General features: G+C 35.6%; 1 protein-coding gene across 1 annotated transcript in view; it reads right to left on the bottom strand.

Moving 5' to 3' along the window:
- Positions 1-753: 753 nt before the first annotated feature.
- MAN1A2 (mannosidase alpha class 1A member 2) overlaps positions 754-26,189 on the bottom strand; it is a 163,468-nt gene continuing 138,032 nt past the window's right edge. The window contains exon 13 of the mRNA XM_020284491.2: positions 754-4,488. Within this exon, the coding sequence (XP_020140080.2) occupies positions 4,356-4,488 (133 nt within the window). The 3' untranslated portion in view covers positions 754-4,355. The remainder of the gene's footprint in view (positions 4,489-26,189) is intronic.

Here is a 26,189-nt window from a genome sequence, read left to right as displayed (position 1 = left end):
ATCCTGAAACCTGAACAGACTCCAGGAAAAGTGTATCTACTTTCTTTCAAGACAACAAAATATATAGCTTTAGGTTATACAAATACATACAATCATACATATGAACAACTTTTTGCTTTAAAAATGAGTTACGTAAATAAAAAAACAGAAAAGATATGGATCAAAGGTTAGAGGGTCTTATACAAATTAAACTTGGGATTAGGGTCAACGACTATGACCTGTGGGACAAATTCAGCCCTCCATCTGTTTTTATATATAAAGTTTTACTGGGCCACAGCTATACCCATTCATTTAGTATTGTCAATAGCTGCTTTCACACCCTAACAGCAGAATTGAGCAATAAGAGAAACTGTATAGCTCACATAGCCTAAAATATTATCTTGCCTTTTTCAGAAAATCTTGCTGACTGATTATAGATCAAAAAGAGCATCTCCATAATGATCTGAATGAGCCGAATAAAAAATCATCTTCACTAATGTTCTTGAACCAAAATAAGTGGATTAAAGTATCTCCATATCATATGCGATCACTCAAATATTCTGCTTATAATTTGTGAAGCCAAAACCAGTTACCAACTGTGTTTGTTAATTAACAAATAGTATTAAAAATCTCTCTATGTATAACTGTATTTATGTATACATCTATATAAAAGTGGATAAGATAAGGGCTAGCCAATTTGAGTGTAAGAAACCTAAATGAAAATAAGAACTAAGAATATTATTACTAGGAACTGTTATTTGGAACTTAGAAATATTTTAGTATCTTTTTCTTTATATTCAACAGCCTGGGACCTTCAGTAGGACCCATAACAGAGCAAAGACAACTTACAACTACAAGTTTTACTCATGAATTATGTGACAAAACTTTTTTAATATGAAATAACCAGCACTTCTATAAAACATTGATTTTTAATTATGTAATTAAAATGATATAGCAAAATAAGAATGTTTTTATTTCTAAAGTAAATATTTTAGTCAAAGTTGCATCAGAAATCAAATATTTGACATTTTCCAAGAGACTTTAGTTATTGACTACAATTATAGTAGTATTATATAGTAACATATTGTTTAAAATATATTATAAACCTTTTCTTTTCCTCTTTAATTTATATGAAATATAAAATTAAGAACTTAATAACACAATTCATATTGGACAACATTTAAAATGATACAAACTACTCTCATACAGAAAAAGCCATTGGAATCACATAAAATGTTCTAATGCTTGAAAGTGCCAGGCACAATGCTTGACATGTATTAGGTACTTCACACATGTTTGTTCATTCATTCTCTCATTTACTCATGTGCTCATTCAAAGAAATCCAGGCTTAAGGAGAAACTGCATTATAACAGGAATGGCAAGCACAATCTTTCTTCAGCAAATCTGGAGGTTTGACAAAAGACTTTGGCAATGAAGAGTGAAGATGAGAGGATGATGATCAAAATTTCAAACTGCCTGCTTAAAATCTACCAAGTGAAGCCCTGGGTTGCCCTAGATGACATTATAGAGAATCAGGGTCAATATTCTACAAAAACAATGTATTCCTTCAATACCCACATTTTACTTTTACATACATCTGCTCGCAGGCAGGAATATGTTGGTGTTAGAGAGACATCAAATATGCAACCTACCAAGAAGTAAGAACCTCCTGACTGGAGATTTATTTTTCTGCACTGAGATTTCTTTTTGGTTAGGGCCCCCTTTTAACAACTTTACACTGGTTATATTAAAAACAAAAAATCTGGCTTGAACCAAAAAGTGTGATTCTAAACAGATGAGAAATAACTGTAGAAGGTAGAGGGGTATTTGACATTCCTAATTTTTTCTTTTATGTACCAACTGATCTATGTATTCTGCACATTTGTGCCAAAGGCACAAGGTGGGGAATCAGCTCTTTTAGGAGGCACCTGGAAAGGAGCATTTCTGGGCTCCTTGCAGAATATCTTATAAATGCAGTGAGTATTTAACCTGAGAAATAAAGTCTACAAAATGCAAAGGGCTGTAAAGGACAGAAGAAAGTAAAGAATACTCTTGGAAACTATGCAGAATATGGGATAAGGATTGATCTTGGAGGAATAATTTAAAAATCTATAACAAAAATAAAATGATACTGGCAAGTAGTTTGTAGTTGACTTCAACTGCCTTTGGTATTCAGAGAAGAAAAAAATGGAACCATTGTTATAAGGTCTAGTTTTATCATCACAAAGAAAGTGGGGTCATGAAGAAGACTCTTCAACTGTTCTCTCAAGTTCTTTGTCTATACCAGAATGGACCTGCTTGTATACTTTGCTTTCTCTTAAGCCCTGGTCATCTGAGTAACACAAACAGAGCAGTTGGGGATAGGGGTTCTGTTCTTCTTACCCCTTGAGAAGTTCCTGGGGAACCCAGGTCCCTTTACTCTGCATTCTTCTAAACAAAGTGAGAGAGAGTTCATTGACATATGCACTGCTGCTCTGGGACTTTGCTAATTTTTAGGTGGAAGCCTAACTTTTTTTTGAAAACCAAACATTTTCCCTTTTCTAAAGTTATAGTCATCTGCCACTCACATTTAAAATTTTTAAGTGTTCAAGCAGAAAAAGATATTATAATTTCAAAATATGTGCTAAAACTTAATTTTCTTAAAGACTTAATTTGGGGGTGGCTTTCATTTATAGATCAGTGGCTGAATTGTAAGGACTGTTTCATCATTTGAGGCATAGACAAACAATTTTAGAAAATATTTAATTATATTAACTTATTAAATCTTTCCCCAACTTAAATCTACAAGCTAAGAGAAGGTTAAAAAGAACAGTTATCAAATAAGGAAACAGGTTTTCAGAATTCTAAGGTGGGCTTCTTGTACAAACTTTGTTTCATGAAATTTTCAAATCAGAATAAATATGAAACTAATTGTACTGTTTCTAACTTTTAATAATGTCAATGGAAGTTGTCTATAGTAAATGAAAATAGAAAAAATTGTCTTGCACTGTCACCTAAATTCAAGGGACGAAAAATTTATAAGCACTAGATGTTTATCTTACATTATAGTTATTGATAAAATTTAAGTTCTTCCTGCCAAAATATAAAGAACTAGTATTTCTTTAAAAAGAAATATGAATGTAAAACCTACTTATGGTAAGAGAAAGTCCCTTAAATATATCCTAATTTTAGGGTAATATGATTAATTATACTACACTTTGATCACTCAAAATTATTTTGAAGCTATTCTCATTAATTTTTTGGATTTCTATAAATATCCTTAGAGAAAATAAAAAACATAAAATATCTGTGAATAGTTCACTTATCTGATGAGATAATAAAGAATCCAGTAGCTCCATTCCAGATAGAATATTTAAGAAAGTTTCATTGTTTTGTTTTTGCTTTAAGTTGTGAAAGTAATTTAGCTTATCAAGGCAAATTCAGAGCTGCATAATAGTATAGTTTTGCCAAGCCACATAAATAAATTGAGTGACTCTATTAACTTTATTATGACATTTAAGTGGATGAACTTTACTTGGTAGATTTGTTGGTTCAGAAAAATAATCTACCAACAAAATGAAGAATTTCTTTCACAACAGGTTTCAAGGCAACAAACTGGCATTTTCCCCACTTTTTGTCATGCTACCAACACGAGACTGCACTACATGCACAAAATCCCAAACCCAGGCTCATAAGTATTTATGATAAATAGCAGTTTCAGCGATTCCATATGGATACAAAGACTTGAAAAATATTCTTTGTGAGATCATGCCCCCAGAGAAAATTAAATTTAACCAAGAAATTTCAATGAAATAGATTGGGATTTGAAACAGTTGCCAGTCTGGTCATCCAACAGGGAACTTGAAAATTCAGACAGGGACAAGTACTTCTGTTCCTTTTTCAAGTCTTCTCGTCACCGATGCAGTTATGTACTATTATTTTGTTCTTATTTATCTTAGTTCATTCCATTATTAAAATGAAGAAAAAAGGGATAAACAATGTGTAAATATTTTATTTGAAAGCTGCTCCACTGTAGGAGGAAACAAATATATAACTGGTTCCAAAAGCCAGCCTTAACTCCTGCAAGGTGCTCTATATTCTTGGCTTGAAGTCTAGCCTCCAAGACTCTAAAAACAATACAGTTGTAATAGGAATCATTTGTCATGTGACCACCTCATTAAGAATCAAAGCACATACCAGAACATGTTTTGGTCAGGTATAAAATGGAATAATTTCAAAGTTGATATATCTACAAGTTGAAAAGTCTTTCGGGGAATAGTTTCACCCTGCCACGTTGACTTAGAGGTCCAGATTTTCAAAAGCTGCCTCTCCAGACTAATTCTATAGTGGTCCATGTAAACAAAACACAGGTGAGAATCGTCCTTCTGCAGCTGCTTTCATCGAACAGCAGGATTACCTGAAAGTGTGGTGTTGGCTAAATGTAACACAGGCAGAGGGTGAGCCTCTGTATTAAACACCCAGTGGTCTAAAGGTAAAAGGTCATCACCAGAGAACAGCAGATACAAATATCTGAAAATAAAAAGGGGAGAAATGAGGTTCAATTAGAATTAAAGAGATCAAGTGAGCTCAGTTATAATGGCAGAGAAAATCAATAACCTACTTTAAGTAGCTTTGATAAAAAAAAAAAATCACAGAAATGAACCTTAGTCACCCAAAATGATCTAAAACACAGAGTATGTCCCAGAATAGTGCTTAAGAATACCAGTAAGATGAACTAGATCTGATGAAACAGTTTTCTAAAAAAAATTCTACATATTTTTTCTGAAGCACATAAAACAACAATGCTGTTAAAATGGCATAAAACAAACCATTTCATAATTTTTCATTCTTTTAAAAATCATTTATATTAATCATAATAATCACATGTTCTGGCAATTTATAAAGCTCATAAAGAACTAGAAATTAATTCATATTTATTACTATAATAAACAATGAAGGAAATGAGCAAAGTATACTATTTGGATACAGCAAAGACTTTTACACTACTCCTTTTAGTACATTAGTAGTTGTAGTTTTTCAGTTCTTGGAGCAGGTGTGGCAAGCTGTTAAATAAAGGTTTCAGAAACATAAATAAACTATTAAAACTTCTGTAAATCTATAATCACTCTTCATAGATAATAGAACTGTTCAAATGAAGGCAAGGATCCTGACCTCTCCATGAGCACTACAAGCCATGGTAGTCACTTGGAAATTAAAAAATGATAGGTCAATACACACAATGATTTTTACCTGTAATGTCAGAAAAATTCCAATCTGAATTGTATTAGGGGTTCATAGAAATGAATAGAAAAACCAACTATATAGAGTTAAGACAATCTAGGTTCTAATTCTTAATCTTAGTAATAACTAGCTGGGCCTTACATGGCTTCAGTGAATATTTTTAAAATAGGCATGTTAATATCTTTTCTGATTACCCATAGAGCTCTGAATGAGAAAGTAAAAACATAGCACTGAGGTAAATGGAGATTATGTATCAACTTTATGATTAGTAAAGCTAGAATGGAGAGTAACAGGACTGCCTACCTAGCTCTTCAATCCTAAACTTTGAGACCTACTTGACTCTGATTTATTCACCAGCTTGCAGGAAAAGCTGGAACTAAAAACACAAACTTAATTGGACATAGCAAGAGACTCTGCTCAGTCTGCTTACCATATGGATACCAGAAGCACAAGCACATGGTGTCCTGGGCGCATACATGTCCAGGAGAGCTATGTTCTGTGCAACTCCATGTAGTTTCCCTGCCTCTGGTTAAATGTGGGCCAAAGGATTTCAGAGATGTATTAATCTCATTACTTGTGGGAGGAGTGAGTGAAAGATTAGAGAGGAAAAAAATGCAAGAGTTTCCTATAATATGATTCCTTTCCATTGGGGAGGCTCTGGAAGTACCTCATGTAAACAAATGTTTTGAAAATTAGTAAGATAATAATATGTGAAAGTTTTAGGTATCAGAAAGTGATATCATCATTATTTTGATTTGAAATCATCTCTTAAACAAAAGAATCTTAAATAATACTACAGTGGGTTAAATAAGACTCCCATCCCAAATTCATGTCCACCTCGATTTTAAGAATGTGATCATATTTGGAAATAGGGTCTTTGCAGTCACAAATGCTGCAAATAGTTAAGGATCTATAGATCAAATTATCCTGGATTTAAGGTGGATCCTAAATCCAACAACTGATGTCTTTATAAGAGAAACGAGAGGGAGATTTGGGCCTAGAGACATACAGGGAAGGTGAAGACGGAGGCCAAGATTGAAGTTATGTTGCTATAAGCCTAGGAATGTCTTGGAAAGATCTAATTTAGGGATTCTGGTTTCCAGAACCCCGAAAGAATAAATTTTTGTCATTTTAAGCCACCAAATTGGTGGTAATTTGCCTTAGGAAACTAATACAACTTCCATTCCTACCCTTTAGAATACCCCTGGCCATCAAGCATTGCTGCTTGGTCCTGGGGTTTGGAACAAGACTGATCACTTCTTGGAGAATCAAACAAGCCCTAGAAAACAGGGCTGACACTAGACTTTTTATGTTTAAATATATACGTTTTGTTATGAATGTAAAAATTGATGACAAAATCAATGTTTGAAACCAAAGTAATATAGCTACACAACTCTTTTAAACCTTGAATTACAATTCTATGACTTAATACACCTTATTGATTTAAATTTAAGATATATGACCTGCATCTTAAAAATAAACAATTAGGGAAATGTGATCTTCACTGTGGAAGTTGAGAAAAGTCTACAATCTAAATTAACTGTAAGACTACTATTTTTTTTTTTCTCTAGCAAGGATATTTTTCTAATTGTAGTTCAAAATTAGATAACAGATGACAAATAACCTCGATAAAAGCCTGTAGGTATATAAAAAAGTGTTTTTAAGTACCTCAGTTTTACCAGACGTTATTTGTTCTTGCTTACTCTCTAGAGCTATTTTTAAATGCTGTTTACAAGCACATTTTATCTTTCTCTTATCTAACCACCATGACATTCAGAGGAGGTTCTAGTACCAGAAGTTATCTTAATGTAAGTTTTGGTTATCACCAAAAATAGGAAAGTTTTACAGAAAGAAAAGTCAACCAAATCTAAGGAGAAACATGAGAGTCTATAGAGAAATGATAAGACTACAAGAACTACCCACACCAAGGTGCCCTTACTTAGGCCTTTAATAGCCTTGACGGCTTTTTTATTGTTTCACAACTACCAGTGCAATGGCAATATTCCAGTGTGTTACAGATAGATGTTACAACTCTAAAAAGGCTTACATTGGGACTACATATGACTCATAAGAAAAACTTACATTGTTTGAAAGATATCATAATCTTCCAATTCATGTATAGTTCTCATGCCTAAATAATGTCTTTTGGAATGGATTAAAAAAAACCTATCAAATTATATTGAAGATATTCAGTGGAAATTATATTCTAAAAGATAATACAATAAACAATACAATTATTAACTTCTTCAAAAGATCTGTCCTCTGCTCTACTTTCTTTCTCAAATCTTTAATTTGTTTTTTGGGGGTAAAAGGGTAAGAAGAAAAACATTGAAACAAATGTGTATATATAATGGATTCTAATGGAAAATGTACATCATTTTTATAATAAACTGAAGGAAGAAGGCATTTCTGGTATGCTACAGTAGTTTAGGCTTTCTTTGTCTTAAGATCTAAGGGAGGTGGGGAGAATTCATTTTTCCCTGCCTTTAGGAATTAAATAAATTAGGATGATTTTGCCTATAGGATACAGAATACTTACACTACACAAACAACTGGGGTTACCTCCTATAACAAAAAGCCCAATTCAGCTCTGGGTTTTGTGAAGTTGAATATAAAAAATATTAAATTTTTTCTGGGTGCCAAAAGGGAGAGACCTTTTCCTCTCTCCCTTTTCTTGGATCTTGCTTTGAGAAAAGAGAAAACTTGTAATTGCCTCTTTGATATGTATGTAAATCTCCTAAAAACCTAGTAAGACTTTAGCCAGCTTTGCACCACAGGTATGTTTTTCTTAAAGGCCCAGGAGCCATATCTTTGAAATATAAATACCAAGAAGGCAGGATCCCTATCTCCCAGTCAGTGTGGGATATTAACTTGGATACCTCTGTCCAAGTTGTAACTACCTCCTTGTCATAAAGACAGAAGTTTTATTTTTTCCTTTGGATAAATGGCCACCCCAATTACCGTGCGAATTCAGAATGAATTATGTATAACAAATGGTGCTGTCAAGTACTCTTATTAAAGAACATGTTATCATTTATCTTTGCAACATGTATGCAATGGTTAGTACCTGCCTGGTTATATAGAAAGGTGAGCTTTCTTTCTGTCTTTACAATCTCATTAGTGAATTGCCTGTAATGTGAATTGTGGCCTGGTTTAGTGTTCATTCAATGATAAAACTGTTTTCTTTCTCTGCTACATTTGTGGACAGAGTTCCTAGAATGGCAGGAGATTTATTTTTATTTTTCTCCCCCAGTATCTTAGTCTGCTTTGTGTTGCTATAATAAAATAGCTGACAATAGGCAATTTATAAAGAACAGGAATTTATTTCTCACAGTTATGGAAGTTGGGTAAGTCCATGATCAAGATGTGGGCAGGGTTGGTTGTCCGGTGAGGGCTGCATTGTCCAGAGGGAAGGAATGCTATGTCCTCATGTGGTAGAAGACAGAAGGGCAAGAAGGACAAACTCCCTCTATGAAGCCTTTAAATAAGGGTGCCCAGTCCCATTCATAAGTGAGGAGCCCTCGTAGCCTAATCACCTCTAAAAAAAGATCTCATTTGCTAATACACTGGCAACATCTGAATTTCGGAAGGGACACATTCAAACCATAATACCCAGTAATTAGGAACTTCAGGTTTTTCTTGGCTTTCTCTTCAGGTTTGTTTATAAGATTTTCCATGCCTTACATTTCCACAAAAGAAGTTCAACATCAGAAAGGAAAAGGTGACCTCTCTTCAGGTGTGGGTCTATTTTCTACTAAATGTTTAGTTTTAATTTGCATTACTGATGCTGAGCATCTTTTCATGTGCTTATTCATCATCATTATATCGTCTTTGGTAAAGTGTCTGTTCAGATCTTTTCCCTGGTTTTTAGTTGGATTGCATGTTATATTACTGTACAGTTTTGAGAATTCTTCATAAATTCTAGATACAAGTCCTTTATCAGATAAATGCTTTTCAAAGATTTTATCCTAGTCCATGGCTTGTCTTTTCATTCTCTTTCCAAGAACGGATGTTTTTAATTTTGAGACCAACTGATCAATTTGTTCTTTTATAGATTATGCTTTTGGTGTCATATCTAAGAAATTTTTGCCTAACCTAAGGTCACAAAGAGTTTTCCCTTATGTTTTCTTCTAAAAGTTATATTTTTAAAATCTAGTCTATGGCCAATTTTGAGTTGATTTTTGTATAATTCAGAAACCCAATTGTTCCAGCACCTTCTGTTTAAACACTATCCTTCCTCATTGAACTGCCTTTGTACTTTTGTCAAAAATCAGTTGTCCATACATGTATGGGTTCCCCCACCTCATGGACTCTCTATTCTGTTCCACTGATATACATATATATATACACACACACACATATATATATATATATATATATATGAAATCACATCATAATCACACTGTTTTGATAATTCCAGTTTTATTGTAAGTTTTCACATCAGTATTAGGCTTGCAACTTTGTTTTTTTTCACACTCGTTTTGGTTATTCTAGGTCCTTTGCATTTCCATATGAACTTTATAAATAGCTTATCAATTTCTACAAAAAATGGTAGCTAGGATTTTCATTGAGATCACACACAATCTAATATATCAATTTGGGGAGACTTAAAGTCATCAAGTCTTCAGAACCACGAACAAAGTGTATTTCTCCATTTATATAGGTCTTCTTTAAATTCTCTTAGCAACGATTTTAATTTTCACTGTACAGATATTTCACGTTTTGTCAAGATTTATCCCTAAATATTCCATGTCTCTATGTTATCATGATTTTTTAAATTGCAGTTTCTGATTGTTCATTGCTGACATACAATTGATTTTAAGACAATAATCTTATATCTGTAACTCCACTCAATTCACTTATTAGTTCTAGTAACTTTTGGTAACTTCCACAGGATTTTCTACATGATTATATTCTCTATGAAAAAAGATAGTTTTACTTCTTCCTTTCTAGTCAGGAAGTCTTTTTCTTCCCTTTTCTTAACTGACTGCACTGGCTAGAACCTCTAGTATAATGTTAAATAAAAGTGAAGAAAGCAGACATCCTTGTCTTGTTTCTGATCTTAAGGGAAACATATCAGTTTTTCAAAGTGATGTTAACTGTGGGTTTTTCATATATGCCTTTTATCAGATTAAGGAAGTTTCCTTTTATTTCTAGTTTGCTGAGAATTTTTATCAGAAATGAATGTTAGATTTTGCCAAAGAATTTTTCTGTATCTATTGAGATGGTCATACGGTTTTTGTTGACTGATTGATTTGTTCACTGATTGATTTTCAAATGTTAAATCAACCCTCCACAGCTGGGATAAATCCACCTGGACATGATTTATTATCTACTTAATATATTGTTGAATTTGATTTGCCAAAATCTTGTTTAGTTATACCTATGGTCATGAGTGATACTGGTATTGTTTCCAATAATAACTCTGCCATTCTTTTAAAAATGTTCTTCTTCATTGTTTTACTTTTTATCAATGTTGCTTTCTTATGCTAATATATTTACTTTTTACGGAATGGTTTCACCTCATAGAAAATGTGGGCCAGCTGCTATATTCATCATGTAAGAAAACACACATAATTTACAATATACTTCATTCTCTTTAGTAACATGTTTTTATTAGTGAACATATACTTGTAAAAGTGATTTGAATAGTGATTTTCCAATAACAATGTGAAAAGTACAAATAGTTTTATCTTTTCTCCAGTACTCATTGTTAAAGGGTATTTGCTACTAAATAATAAGGTTTTCTTTTACTCTCAGGCAGTTCATGTTGACATTTTTTTTTAATTATGCATTTTTCATTGGGCAATCTGATGAGCTTTGTAAAAGTTTCTGTTGTTGTTTCATAATAAATTCTTAATTCTTCAGCAGTCTGAGTCAATCCTAGGTGGTAAATATTTTTGTTTTTACCAAATTCATGAGATGCCATGACATAAGGATCCTTTGTAAAATTACTTTAAGCTCTTCAAATTCCTATATCAGAAGAGTGTTTTAAAATTCCATGGTTATTACCCTGCTGTCATATTATATTTGCCCCCTTTTATTTAACTTGTCTTTTTCCTCTAACTGCTTTTAAGATTTTTTCCCTTTATCACTGGTTTTGAGCAATTTGATTATAATGTACCTTGGTGAAGTTTGCATATTTCTTTTGCTTGGGGTTTGTTACACTTCTTGGATCTATGGGTGTATAGTTTACATCAAGTTTGCAAAGATTTTGGCCATTATTTCCTTGAGTATTTTTTTGCCCACCCTCTCTGTCCTCTTCTTTGGAGATTCCAAGTTCATACATTTTAAACCACCTTAAGTTGTCACATAGCTCACCGATGTTCTTTTTATTTATTTATTTATTTTCTCTTATTTCATTTTGGATAGTTTCTATTGTAAGTCTTCAAGTTCACTAATTTTAACTTCTGCAATGGCTAATGTGCTAGTAATCTCAGCTGGTCTACTTTTTCAACTCAAACATCATAGTTTTTGTTTTAAGAAATCTGATTTGGGTTTTTGTATCTTCCATGTCTCCACTTAACTTTTTGAATATATAGAACATAGTTATCATGCCATTGTCCACTAACCGTAATATCTGTATTACTTCTAAGTTGGTTTCAACTGATTCTTCTCATTATTGGTTATATTTTATGGCCTCTTTGCATACACAGTAATCTTTAACTGGATGCCGGACATTTAAGTGAATGCCTGAATTTTACCTTGTTGGGTACTGAATATTTTTATAATCCTATAAACTTGAGTTTTTTTCAGGAATGTAGTTGGGTCACTTAGAAACAGTTTGATCCTTTCAAGTCTTGTTTTCATTATTATGAGGATCCATAAGCAGAAGATTATTCCCCAATACTGAGGCAGGACCTTCCTGAGTACTCTACCCAGTAACCCCTGAATTATGAATTTTTCCAGTCAGGTTTCTAGTAACAGGCACTGTTCCTGGCCCTATGTGGATGACAAAAAGTTCCCTTTAATCCCCTTGAACAATTATTTCCCTCACATCAGGTAGATTCCCTGGGTTCTTTCTCTGTGCAGCTCTCTCCTCTCTTGTACTGTTCTGGAAACTCTAGCTATCTTAGTTTCCCCATACTCACAGGTCCAACTCTTCAAGGAGTCTTCTGGGCCTTATCTCAGGCCCCTTTCCCTGTGTCATGTCCTGGAAACCCTATCGAGGTAGTTAGCCGGGGCAGTCACGGGGCTCACCTAATTTGTTCCCCATCTCTCAGGGATCAGTCCTTCATTGCCTCTTACCTGGTATTTTGAAGACCATTATTTTATATATATATATATATATATATATATATATATATATATATATATATGTATATATATATATGTATATATATATAATAAAAGGAATTAAATATATATATAAAAGGAGTTAAATATATATATAAAATAAAAGGAGTTAAATAAAATCTATTTAATTCAAGTGGAAGGGTAATCTGGTTCTGTCTTTGCAGTAAGCAGAAGTTCTACCGTCCAATCTGAGAGACTCTGTCAAACAATTTGCTGAGTGCCATGTAAATATGTTTATAAAATCCCCTACCCTCATGTCTACTATTAACCCAATCCAAAAAGAACATTAGAGTTGGTCCAGCAAGAACTTGTTCTTGGAAATCTTTTCTGACTGTTCATGATCACTAGGTCTTATTTATATGAAAGTTCTGCTACAAATGTGATTTTGCAATCAATATTAAAATTTTAGAAATGATTAGAGGGAAACATTGCAGAGTAAGAAAAAAATAATATTAAAGAAGGGAAAAGTTGGATTGGGAAGGAGTTGAAGGAGAGGTTGCAATTAAAGTGTGGGTGGGTGCTTTGCACTTTGTGATTTCCTTTTTAGCATGCATTGCATCCCTAATTGTTTTTATTGTGGTAAAAAACACATAACATAAAATTTACCATTTTTACCATTTTAAAGTATGCAATATATTCACAGTGTTCATCTTGCAAAACTGAAACTCTACATCATTTAAACACCAATCTTCCTTCCTGTGCTGCAAGTCACTAGTAGCCACCATTCTACTTTTTGTTTCTATAAATCTGACCATTTTAGATACCTCATATAAGTGAAATCATACAGTATTATTCTTTTTTGTGACTGGTTTATTTCACTTCACTTAATGTCCTTAGTCCTTAAGGATCATCCATGTTGTTGCTTCTCTGACTTTCATTCTAGAATTCTATTTTCTACTACTTCTCTTAGTGAATATACTTCAGTCAGTCTATTTTTCTTACTTTTTTTTTTTTTTAAAAAGATATCTTCTCAAGCTGGATCACTCTTTTCACAAAATGACCTTCTGTATTACCTTAGCTATTAACATTTTAATACCACTGAGCATCATTTCAGTCTTTCTTTGTGACTACTCTATCCCTCACCAACGTTCCCTTCTCTGGATTCCCAAAACATTTATATTCTATTTAGGATTGAGTACAGTAATCTCTCAGTACCCATGAAGGATTGGTTCCAGGACCTCTCAGAGATACCAAAATCTTTATATGCTCAAGTAACTGATATAAAATGGCATAGTTTGTGCATATAACCAACACACATCTTCCCATATACTTTAAATCATCTCTAGATTACACATAATACCTAATACAATGCAAGTGCTATTTAAATTATTGTTAAACCATATTGTTTAGGGCATAAGGATAAAAAAAGATATGTACATGTTTAGTACAGAGGCAACTTTTTTTTTATTTCGGCATATTATGGGGGTACAGATTTTGAGGTTTCAATAAATGCCCATTCCCCCTCCCCCCACAAGTCTGAGTCTCCAGCATGACCATCCTCCAGATGGTGCACATCTCACTCATTATGTATATACCCACCCCCCTCCCCCCTCCCCAATATCCTATTACTGTAGTACCTATGTGTGCACTTAGGTGCTGCTCAGTTAATATAAATTTGCTGGTGAGTATATGTGGTGCTTGTTTTTCCATTCTTAGGAAACTTCACTTAATAGTATGGGTTCCAGCTCTAACCAGGAAAATATAAGATATGCTACATCACCGTTGTTTCTTAGAGCTGAATACTACTCCATGGTATACATATACCACATTTTATTAATCCATTCTTGGATTGATGGCCACTTGGGCTGTTTCCATAGCCTCGCAATTATGAATTGTGCTGCTATAAACATTCGAGTGCAGGTGTCTTTTCTGTAGAGTGTCACTGGATCTTTTGGGTAGATGCCCAGCAATGGAATTGCTGGATCAAATGGTAGATTCACTTGTATCACTTTAAGGTATGTACATATTGCTTTCCACAGAGGTTGAACTAGTTTGCAGTCCCACCAGCAGTGTAGGAGTGTTCCTCTCTCTCTGCATCCACGCCAGCATTTATTGTTTGGAGACTTTTTGATAAAGGCCATTCTCATTGGAGTTAAGTGATATCTCATTGTGGTTTTGATTTGTATTTCCCTGATGATTAGAGATGTTGAGCATTTTTTCATATGTTTGTTGGCCATTCTTCTGTCTTCTTTAGAAAAGTTTCTGTTCAAGTACTTTGCCCACTTTTTAATAGGGTTATTTGATTTTTTTCTTGCTGATTTTCGTGAGTTCTAAGTATATTCTAGTTATCAGTTCCTTTTCGGATATGTAGGATGCAAAAATTTTCTCCCATTCTGTAGGTTGTCTGTTTACTTTCATGACTATTTCTTTGGCTCTGCAGAAGCTTTGTAGTTTGATCATGTCCCATTTATTTATTTTTGTTGCTGCTGTGATCGCCTTTGGGGACTTCTTCATGAACTCTTTGCCTAGGCTGATGTCTAGGAGAGTGTTTCCAACTTTTTCCTCTAGAATTCTAATAGTTTCATACATTAGCTTTAAGTCTGTTATCCAGCGTGAGTTGGTTTTTGTGAGAGGTGAAAGGTGTGGGTCCTGTTTTAGCCTTCTACAGGTGGCTATCCAGTTTTCCCAGCACCATTTATTGAAGAGGGATTCTTTTCCCCAGCGTATGTTTTTGTCTGCTTTGTCAAAGATTAGATGGCTATATGAGGATGGTTTTATATAAGGATTCTCACATCTGCTCCATTGGTCAATCTTCCTATTTTTGTGCCAATACCAGATTGATTTAATTACTACAGCTTTGTAGTAGAGTTTGATATCTGGCATATTAATGCCTCCCATTTTGTTTTTGTTGCCTAGAATTGCTTTTGATATTTGGGGTCTTCTTTGGTTCCATACGAAGTGTAAAATTATTTTTTCTATATCTGTGAAGAATGCTGATGGGATTTTAATAGGTATTGCATTGACTCTGTAGATCAGTTTGGGTAGTATAGACGTTTTAATGATGTTGAGTCTGCCACTCCACGAGCATGGTATGGATTTCCATCTGTTAACATCCTCTGCTATTTCCTTCCTCAGTGTTTCATAGTTCTCCCTGTAGAGGTCTTTTACCTCCTAGGTTAAGTATATTCCTAGGTACTTTAATTTCTTTGTTGCTATTGTGAAGGGAATTGAGTCTTTGATTTGGTTCTCAATTTGATTGTTGTTGGTGTATATGAATGCCTCTGATTTCTGTGTATTGATTTTGTATCCTGAGACTTTACTAAATTCATTGATCAGCTCCAGGAGTTTCTTGGTTGAATCTTTGGGGTTTTCTAAATATAATATCATATCATCAGCAAACAGTGAAAGTTTGATCTCTTCTGCCCCTATTTGGATACCTTTAATTCCACTTTCCTGTCTGATTGCTGTAGCCAGGACTTCCAACACTATGTTGAATATAAGTGGAGATAGTGGGCAGCCTAGTCTGGTTCCAGTTCTAAATGGGAATGCTTTCAATTTTTCCCCATTCAGTATGATGTTGGCTATGGGTCTGTCATATATGGCTTGTATCATTTTTAGGTATGTCCCTTCTATGCCTATTTTATTAAGTGTTCGTATCATGAAAGGGTGTTGAATTTTGTCAAAAGCTTTTTCTGCATCTATTGAAAGAATCATGTGGTCTTTGTTTTTGCTTTTGTTTATGTGGTGAACTGCATTTATAAATTTACGTATGTTGAACCATCCCTGCATCCCTGGGATGAAGCCCACTTGGTCGTGATAGATTATTTTTTTTGGTAAGCGTCTGGATTTGGTTAGCTAAGATTTTGTTGAAAGTTTTTGCATGTATAATAATTAGGGATATTGGTCTGTAGTTTTCTTTTTTTGTTGCATCCTTTCCTGGTTTTGGTATCAGAGTAATATTCGCTTCATAAAAGGTGTCGAGGAGGTTTCTGTTCTTCTCGATGTTGTGGAATAGTTTCTGCAAGATAGGTACTAGTTCTTCTTTGTAAGTGTGGTAAAATTCGGGTGTGAAACCATCTGGATCGGGATTTTTCTTTTTAGGGAGATTTTTTAATTGCTGTTTCTATTTCAGCTGTTGAGATTGGTCTGTTCAGGGAATCTATTTCTTCCTGGTTGAGCCTAGGGAGCCTGTGTGTTTCTAGAAATTTGTCCATTTCCTCCACCTTTTCCAGTTTTTGTGCATAAAGATTTTTGTAGTATTCATAAATTATATCTTGTATCTCTTTGGGATCAGTTGTGATATCTCCTTTTTTGTTCCTGATGGAGCTTATTAGAGATTTCTCTTTTCTGCTTTTCATAAGCTTAGCCAGTGGGGTGTCAATTTTGTTTATTTTTTCAAAGAACCAACTTTTTGTTTTATTATCCTGAATAGCTTCCTTGTTTTCAATATCATTTAGTTCTGATTTGATCTTGTTGATTTCACTTCTTCTGCTGGGTTTGGGGTTGGTCTGTTCTTCTTTTTCCAGCTCTTTGAGTCGTTTCGTTAGATTGTCTATTTGTGATCCTTTTGACTTTTAGTTATAGGCATTTATGGAGATAAACTTTCCTCTCAGAACTGCTTTAGCTGTGTCCCAGAGGAGTTGATAACTTGTCTCGCCACTGTCATTTTCTTCATAGAATTTTTAAATTTCCATCTTGATTTCTTCATTTATGAAGTAATCATTTAGTAGGAGGTTGTTTAATTTCCACGTTTTTTGTGTAGAAATGTGAGTTTCTGTTAGGGTTGATTTCTACTTTTATTCCACTGTGATCAGAGAAGGTACATGGTATGATTTCTATTTTTTTAAATTTCTTGAGGTTTACTTTGTGTCCTAGGACATGGTCAATCTTAGAGAATGTCCCGTGAGCTGATGAGAAGAACGTATATTCAGTGGATTTGGGGTAGAATGTCCTGTAAATGTCAGTCAGACCCAATTGTTCCAGAGTTTTGTTTAAGTCCATTATTTCTTTATTAATTTTCTGTTTGGAGGATGTCTCGTGCCGTCAGTGAGGTGTTAAAATTTCCAGTGATTATGGAGTTGCTATTAATCTATTTGCTTAGATCCAGTAAAGTTTGCTTTATGAAACTGGGTGCCCATAAGTTGGGTACATACATATTTAAAATTGTTATCTCTTCTTGTTGAAGTGTGCCCTTCACCATTATATAATGACTCTCTTTGTCTTTCACTACTTTTGTCGGTTTAAAAACTAAATCGTCTGAAATTAGAACTGCCACACCAGCCTTCTTTTGGCTTCCATTTTCCTGGAATACTGATCTCCACCCTTTTACTTTTAGTCTATATGCATCCTTGCAGGTTAGATGTGTTTTCCTGAAGACAGCATATACTTGGTCTGTATTTTCTTATCCATTCAGCCAGCCTATGTTTCTTGAGTGGAGAGTTTAAGCCATTCACATTTATTGAGAGAACTGATAGGTGAGGTAGATTATTGTTCATTCTGTTGGGTTGGATGTTGTTGCTTTGATTTCTCTCTTGAGCCATTGTATTATCTGGCCTTTAATCTTTGGGTTTTGGTTGTTTTTATATTCGTGAGTTTGTCTTAGGGTGTTCCATGAGTAAGACTGTTTTCAGTACTTCTTGTAGGGCTGGTCTTGTCTTGGTGAATTCTCTGAGACTTTGCTTGTCTGAGAATGTCTTTATTTCTCCTTCATATATGAAGCTTAGTTTTGCAGGGAATAAGATTCTAGGCTGGGCATTGTTTTGTTTCAGAAGAGTGAGGATGGGGCCCCAGTCTCTCCTTGCTTGTAAAGTCTCATTAGAGAAGTCTGGTGTTATTCGAATTGGCTTTTCGTTGTATGTTACTTGCTTCTTTCGTCTTACAGCTCTTAGAAGGGCCTCTTTAGTTGATATTTTGGTCAGTCTGATGACTGCATGTCGTGACGTCTTCCTGTTTGCATTGAATCTCCGAGGGGTCCTCTGAGCTTCTTGAACTTGTATATGGAGATTTTGAGCAAGGCCTGGGAAATTTTCCTCTATTATATCTTCAAATAGCTTGTCCAACCCTTGAGTGTTGTCTTCTTCCCCTTCTGGTAACCCCAAGACCCTCACATTAGGTTTCTTGACATAATCCCACATCTCTTGTAGGCTTTGCTCTTTTCTCTTGTTTCTCTGCTCTATCTCTGTGATGGTTTCATTTAGTTGGAGGGTGTTATCTTCAAGCTCTGAGATTCTTTCTTCTGTTTGATCTACCCTGTTTTTGAGACTTCCCACTGTATTTTGTAGTTCCCTGAATTGATTCTTCATTTCTAGGAGTTTGGTTAAACTTTTCTTTATTGTGTCTATTTCTTTAGTGAACTTTTGTTCTGGGTCCTGGAGGCTTTTTATGTTTTCTTTGTATTGGTTATTGAGTTGTTCTTGCAGGTCGGTAAGTGTTCTTATGATCCACATACGAAATTCCTCTTCTGTCATTTTGGTTGCCTGATTTTGGTTGGTGTCCGTTTCTAGGGGGCTGGTGCTCCTCTTTGGGGGTGTGTTTTCCGTTTGGTTCTTCATATTTCCTGAGTTCCTTCGCTGATTTCTTCCCATGTCGATCAGTTGTTGTTTCTTTCCTTTAGGTTTTTGTTTGGATATTCACACGCCTTGTTTAGTTTCTGAGCCGTTACGTGGTGTCTGTGGGTGAGATTCGACCAGTCCCTGTATAATGAGTCAGTAGGTGCCATGAAAAGGCTGTGCAGGATGTCCCTGTCAGTAGGTGGCACTTGCTTGGAGGAACAGGCTATGCTGCTAAACAGGACAGGCGGCTTTTTGTGTCCTGTTTTCAGCTCTTGTTCCTGTAGGGAGGCAGTCTAGTTCCTCAGGTGGTCGGTGGAACCCTGGGACTTCCAGGTGTGTCCTTTTCTCCCCCTCAGTGAGGGCTGGTTTACGAGAGAGTCTGGGTGGAGCTGGGTTGGGTAAGCCTGCCCTCAGGCACCACCAATGCTGTTAGCAGGGGTCAAAGTTCTGTTCTCTCCTTCCAGGCAAAGCTGACAGGGAGGGGCTAGAGTGGCCCCGCTCAGTCAGAAAGTCTGTGTGTGGGGGTTGGGCTGTCTGAGACCCGCAGTCTGGAGCAGGCCTCGCTTCTTTCCACCCTCCCCAACTCCGCAGCTACTCCTGGGCCTCTGCCAGCAGGCCAGACCACACGCCACCAGGCCTCCCTTGCCTGTGATGCCAGCAGGGAGGTTCCCTGCGCAGGAACGCCACCTGGGTTGGGCGCACGGCCTCCTTTTGGGAGGAGGGTTGCTCTCTAGGACGCTGATCTGCCCCTGAAGGCACACACACCTCAGTAGGCTGTTCGCGTATAACCCTTCTGTGCCCCGGGCAATGCGAGACCTCGGTGCACGGGATTTGGTCCGCAGGTCTGACCTCTGGGTCCCAGAGTTCAAACTGTATCCCCACCAGGGAGAGGAGTTCTGGTCCCAATTCACCCACAGGGAGCCCAAGCTGGGTCTATGTCTCTCAGCCTCAGGGTCTGCCCCGTTCTCCTGGGATCACCATGCCAGCAGCACCTGGGAGGGCTGGCAGGTAGGGAGCTCACAGTCTGAGTTCCCCTTAGGGTCCCAAAAGGGAAGGTCCCGTTCCCTGGAGGTGCCTCTGGCTGGTGGCTATATTGTCTCTTTGGGCAGCCACGGGCAGGGTCGGCGAAGGGGAGGAGGAGGCAATATGGCATTTGCCACGAGGCTCGGGTCTGTGCACATGGAGGTGCCCCAAGGGATTTGGGAGCCTGGTGCCGCGTCCGCTACAGGCCCACCACTAGCTGGCGCGGCCGTCTCTGGGCTGGTGTCCGCAGGTCTCTCCACCCGCTGGGGAGCCCACCAGCAGTCCCAGATGCAGGGGAGGGGAAACGGCAAATCCACCTACCCTTCCCGCTGGTCTCCGGGCTGCTCCGGTGGTCTCAGCTTCCAGTTCTCCTCTGCAACCTCCTCCCATGGAGTCTCCCGGGGTCTCAGGTACCCCTCCTTCCAGCCCTTGTCCTCTGTATGCTCGTCTTCTTGCTTCTTTTTACTGATTTCTGCTAGAATCTGTCTTTTCTGCAGAGACACTCTGTCTGGTGGTGTTTCTCGTCGCCATCTTGATCCTCTCCAGAGGCAATTTTTAAAAAATATTTTCAATCTATGCTTGGTTAAATCCACAGATATGGAACCCATGGATATGGAGGGCCAACTGTATACATACTTTGTACTTTTATTGAATTTGTCCATGCCTAGATTTCTTAACTAGACTGCAAGTTCCTCATGGGTAGTATGTAAGTTTCATATGCTTTAATTCTCAAACAGCACAGTTCTGACAAAGCAGGTGCTTAACAAATATATTCATTTGACTTAATTTGCCTCCAGGAGTAAGTGAGCAGAGAATAATAGAGAATAGAGGATTTGATGCTACTTTTCTTATCTAGCTGGAAAAACAGTCCTCTCATGGTAGGAGGTTAACTTCACGATCCAGTTACAGACAAGATAAAACATAAACTGAAGGGAACAGTGGCTTTGATTTTCAGTCTTCCCTGTTTACCAACATTTCCCTTATCTAAGAATCCTTACCCCAATAACCCCATTTGAGTCTCATATTTTTCCCCAATATATCACTTAGACACTTTTGCTTGCAAAGTTAAAAGTCATACTACTTTTGATGTTTTGTTGGCAAAACCACTATTAGAACTGTCTTTAAACTTACTTCAAAACCTTGTTCACTGGGGAATTAACTTTAACACTCTGATAGCTAGCTAACTATGCAGTCTTTGCTTATACTAAGAATAACATCACAGGCAAATGAAGAAAACAGCAGCAGTAAAAAAGAGAATTAGAACTATTCAAGAATATAACAGCATTAGTAAGAATACCTATCCTGTATAATAACTTACTAGCATTCCCCCCCTTTTCCCAATATTGTATTATAAAACCTTCAAACAGAAATATTAAAAGAATTTTATAGTGAAACTAATATATACTTACCTCCTAGATGCTACAAGTTGGTATATTTGCTGTATCACAAATCTATTACACTATTCATGTATTATTAGCTTTCTTTATAGTACTACAATATTCTCCCTTTAAAAAGTAGCCAATTAGCAAATCAACCTATATATCAAGAAAAACTTGCTCAGTAACACTGTTTGCAAAAGTAGTTCTAGAAGTCTCAATGGAATTTTTTAAAAACCAGGACAAAGGACAATAAACTGCAGACAACAATATCTACTCCAGTTTTGAGAAAACAACTGTTGTCTGTTGCCACAACCTTTAGCTTCTACATTTCTGCTTTTTAAAGAAACACCAAATTAAAGATATTTAGGATTTTATTTAATAATAGCAAATTATTTCATAATGATTATTTATAATAGAAAATTAGATGAAATTACTTTTAAGGGAAGAATTAAAAATTACTAAAAAGAAAAACTTAAGAGCAAGATACTTAAGTGTAATCAAATGACAAACAATTCCTTTTATTTTTCTGATTCCTTTAAAAAACATTCTTAACATAAAAAATATTATGCTGGAAAAGAAACCAGACACCAAACAAAATTTACTGTGGTAAAAAATACATAACATAATTTACCATTTTTTTAAGAGACAAGATCTTGCTATATTGCCCAGGCTGGCCTCAAACTCCTGGGCTCAAGTAATCCTCCAGCATTAGCTTCTTGAGTAGCTGGGACTACAGTCACATGCTACCATGCCCAGCTTAACTGCTTTTAAGTGTACAGTTCATTAGTGTTAAGTATATTCACTTGTTCATCTTCATCTTGCAAAACTGAGACTCTATACCCTTTAAACAACAACTCTCCTTTTCCCCTTCCCCAATACGGTTTGATTTAAATTATATAAAATTCTGGAATAAGCCGTTTTAGAGTTCTACAGAGACAGAAAAGTGGACAGGAGTTTGGGAATGGGGTGGAACTGACTATAAAACTAGGATGGAAATGTTCCATATATTAACAGGCTGGTAGTTCCCCAGGCCTACACATTTGCCAAAATGCAATGAACTGTACACTTAAAATACTTCAATAAAGATGAATTTAAAAGTTAAAAAACAAAAGACTAATGGACAAGGATGGAAACAGAAATTAACCTTATTGGGTGTTACTGCTGCACAAATACAATTTGGGCTATAACGCCCTCTACTGTAGCAAAAGAAAATGGCAAGGATATTTCAAAGTATACTGTCTTGAAATTTAAAAGAATGCTTATATTATATAGTACAAGTGAAATTCACTGTGTTTCCCAGTGCCTGATATTTGGATTGCACCATGACAGGTCCTACGAGGGATTAAAAACTGTAGTGACCATAGTTCTGGTCCTTCAGTATACCTACCTGAAAAGTTAGACTACATAAATAGAGGAGTTAAGCAATGATCTGTTAACCTGACTTCATAATATGCTAGCTTCCTTGTCAGTATAGTTAATTTCTTGATTCCTAATTGCTTCCATAAATGTTTTACTGAGTCACAGATGTCAGCGGTTCTCAAAATGTCATTCCCCCAGAACAGCAGCATCAACACCACCTGGGTAGAAATGCAAATTCTTAGGCCTCACTCTGGACCTATTAATCAGAAACTCTGGCGATGGATGGAGCCTTCATTCTGTTTTAACAAGTCATCCACCTGATTCTGATGCATGCTCAAGTTTAAGAACCACTTTTCTAGGTCACCAGCTCTGTGTAACTTCTAACCAGAAGTACAAGTTAGTTGGTACCATTTCTGCTATCGGAAAGTAAAGTGGGGAAAAATGAGTAAGTGAGCACTCTGAAATTTTATATATTATAGAATGATATAATTAAAAACTACTACTTAAAAGCCACCAGAGTAGAGCTACAAATAGCAAACTTTTTTTTTCTTACATAACAAAGACTAAAGATTTATTCAACCAATTCAACACCTATTTACTGAGTGCCTCATATGCTAGGTGCTGGGGAGGTCAGAGTTACGAAGTTTACATTCTACCCATGGAAGACATAAAAAACACACATGTATGTCAGGTGGTGATAGTGCTATGAAGAAAAATAAGGCAGGGTAAGGGGAGAGAATAATGAAGGGTACAGATGATACACAAGGGTGTATTTTCACAGGCAGGCACTTGAAACACATAGCAATTATAAGACAGGGAGAGGGCAAGTGAGATTTTTTGAGGATGTAAGTTCTTTGATGTTAGGACTGTTATCTGTTACATTCACTGCTATATCCCTAGCACATGAAAAACAGCTGGCACATATCAGGCACTTAATAAACATTTGTTGGATACATTGTTTCATATATTACTGTATCATCTCTGTATTTTGATCACCATTTACTTAGTAAAGAGCTCAGATCCAAATAAAGAGCAAAAATGTGGAATTAATGATTCTAAAAAGTAATAGTTAAAAGGATGAGCAAATGCTGAAACTTTTATCGTCATTAATTTCCTAAGATCCTCTGACTGTTTGACTTTTTATCTATGTTCTTAACTTATAAAAAAAAAGGTTTTGAGTTATTTATTCTATTGTCTGAGTTTACTCTAAATCACTTAATTCAAGATCGATTTAAAAAAAAAAAGCGTGTTCATTCAACTTTATGCCATCAGGTACTACCTAAAAGCTTCTGTAATTCTCAGCATACCCTCTTTGATTTGAACCATTCCTAATGAATTATTATTATTATTTTATTGTTATTTTTGAGATAAGAGTTTCACTCTGTGACCCTGGGTATAGTACAATGGCATATTGTGGCTTACTGCAACCTCAAAGTCCTGGGCTCGAGCGATCCTCCTGCCTCAGCTTCCTAAGTAGCTGGGACTACAGGTACAATGGCTAATTTTTTCTATTTTTATTAATAGTAGAGATGGGAGCACACTCTTCCTCAGGCTGGTCGAACTCCTGATATCAACCTATCCTCCCGCCTTGGCCTCCCAGAGTGCTAGGATTACAGGTATGAGCCACCATGCCTGGCTGATGAATTAATTTTTTTAAAACACATTTTTTCTTTCCTGAACTTTCAGAGTTTTCTATCTGGGAGAATTTATACAAAGAGTTAGCTCTCTCAGCTTATTTTGTTTAATGAAAGTTATCATAATTCAAATGCACATGCCCTTTGATCCTGCCATCTATTTTACTTCTAGGAATCTAACCAATAAATTTATATTCACACAAGGAACAGAGGTGTATATAAAAGGACACTCACCGCAACATTCTTTGTAAGAGCAAAAAACTAGAACCAGCTTATATATAAGGTACTGATTTAACAGATTATACATTCCTCAGTGCATTTATATGTTCCAATATCCCTTTTCTAGATAAAAAGATGAAAAATGCAAGTTTCAGAACAAATCCTACCTATGGGGAACAAATAAAAGGATATTAAATGGATATACATTATAAATATGTATTTCATGTTTGCATATGCCCAGAAATCTTCCAAAAGGATATGGCAAGAATTGGTTAATAATTGAGACATGTTCATTTATGTGTTACATATGCATTTGTGCATTAATAGCCTACTTAATATTATACTGTGACGAGTCTATAAAAATGCACTTGCTATACTGGCTTTATAATATATATTGTGGATGTGCTATAATATATTGAACCGTTCAACTATTATTGAACAGGTAACTCTTATTTTATTAATAGCAATAAACATCTTTGTACATAAATTCTTTTCCACAGCTCTGATTATTTAAGGTTATTGACATATTCTTATATTGCTTTCTAGAATTTTACCACTTTATTCAAAGTTTGAATTTTAAGAGATAGGGAGGAAAAAGCACACAAGCAAGACGCATAGGCACACAGACCTAATTACTGCCACAGAGACTTTAATACCAATGAAAGCAGACACACTGAGATGGTAAATTCCATCTTAATTTTATGTTATTTCTCTTTCCTTTAATAACAAATTTATTAAAAAGACTATGTTTCTAACTAACCTGTGGTTTCTCTTGGCTGTCTAATGTCTGATATATATATAAACTCAGAAAAACTGGTTGAAATGCATCCTCAACGTGTACATTTTTCTAAATTTATCAGACCTTCAAATAAATGTGCAACAGAATTGAGCTGAGAGTCAATGAAAATCAAATTCAATGAAAGATCTAGGTGAATGGCTATAGACACTGAGGTATGCATATAAAATAACACACCCCTCCTTCAGAGTTTTTGTTAAGAGGAATTGATTTATGATAGCAAATGGCATAATACAAAATGACAGAACTAAAGAAAATCCAAATGGGAGATATTCATTAAACAAATCAGGGGCTGCTATTAGAAAACTGCTCCTAGAAGTCTTGGTGTTATATCTGCTATGTTCCTTAGAATTCTTTTTCCCTAAGGGACTTTTAATCAACTGCAATTTCACTAAAACCAATGAACAGAGAATTCATGGAGGAAGCAAACCTGTTATCAAAGAACATATTTCTCTTTCTCACGATTGGAGAAATGTCACAGAAGATATCATTTGCCCACTCTTACAAAAAAATCAAGACTCCAAACAAGTGTCTTTAAGCAATTTCATATGTTAACTGAAAGTTATTCATGGCTTTTCCTTTCTTGCATAATTCCCTCCCTCAACTGAAAAGCAGGCTAACTGTATTTATTATAATATCACTAATAATGTGCCTAAAATCTTTACCAACTGTCTAATTTCCTCTCAAAATATTTAGATATAAACATTCTACAAATTTAACCTTGAAGAAATCTCGCCCAGAGCCTCTGTCCTATTCAGTGTTGATGGATTATCCTGTTAATCTTCTTTTGACT

This window comes from Microcebus murinus, chromosome 2, assembly GCF_040939455.1.
Source record: "Microcebus murinus isolate Inina chromosome 2, M.murinus_Inina_mat1.0, whole genome shotgun sequence".
Taxonomy (NCBI): domain Eukaryota; kingdom Metazoa; phylum Chordata; class Mammalia; order Primates; family Cheirogaleidae; genus Microcebus; species Microcebus murinus.
Note: the sequence above shows the minus strand (reverse complement) of the source record. Positions and strands in the feature narration are given on the sequence as shown.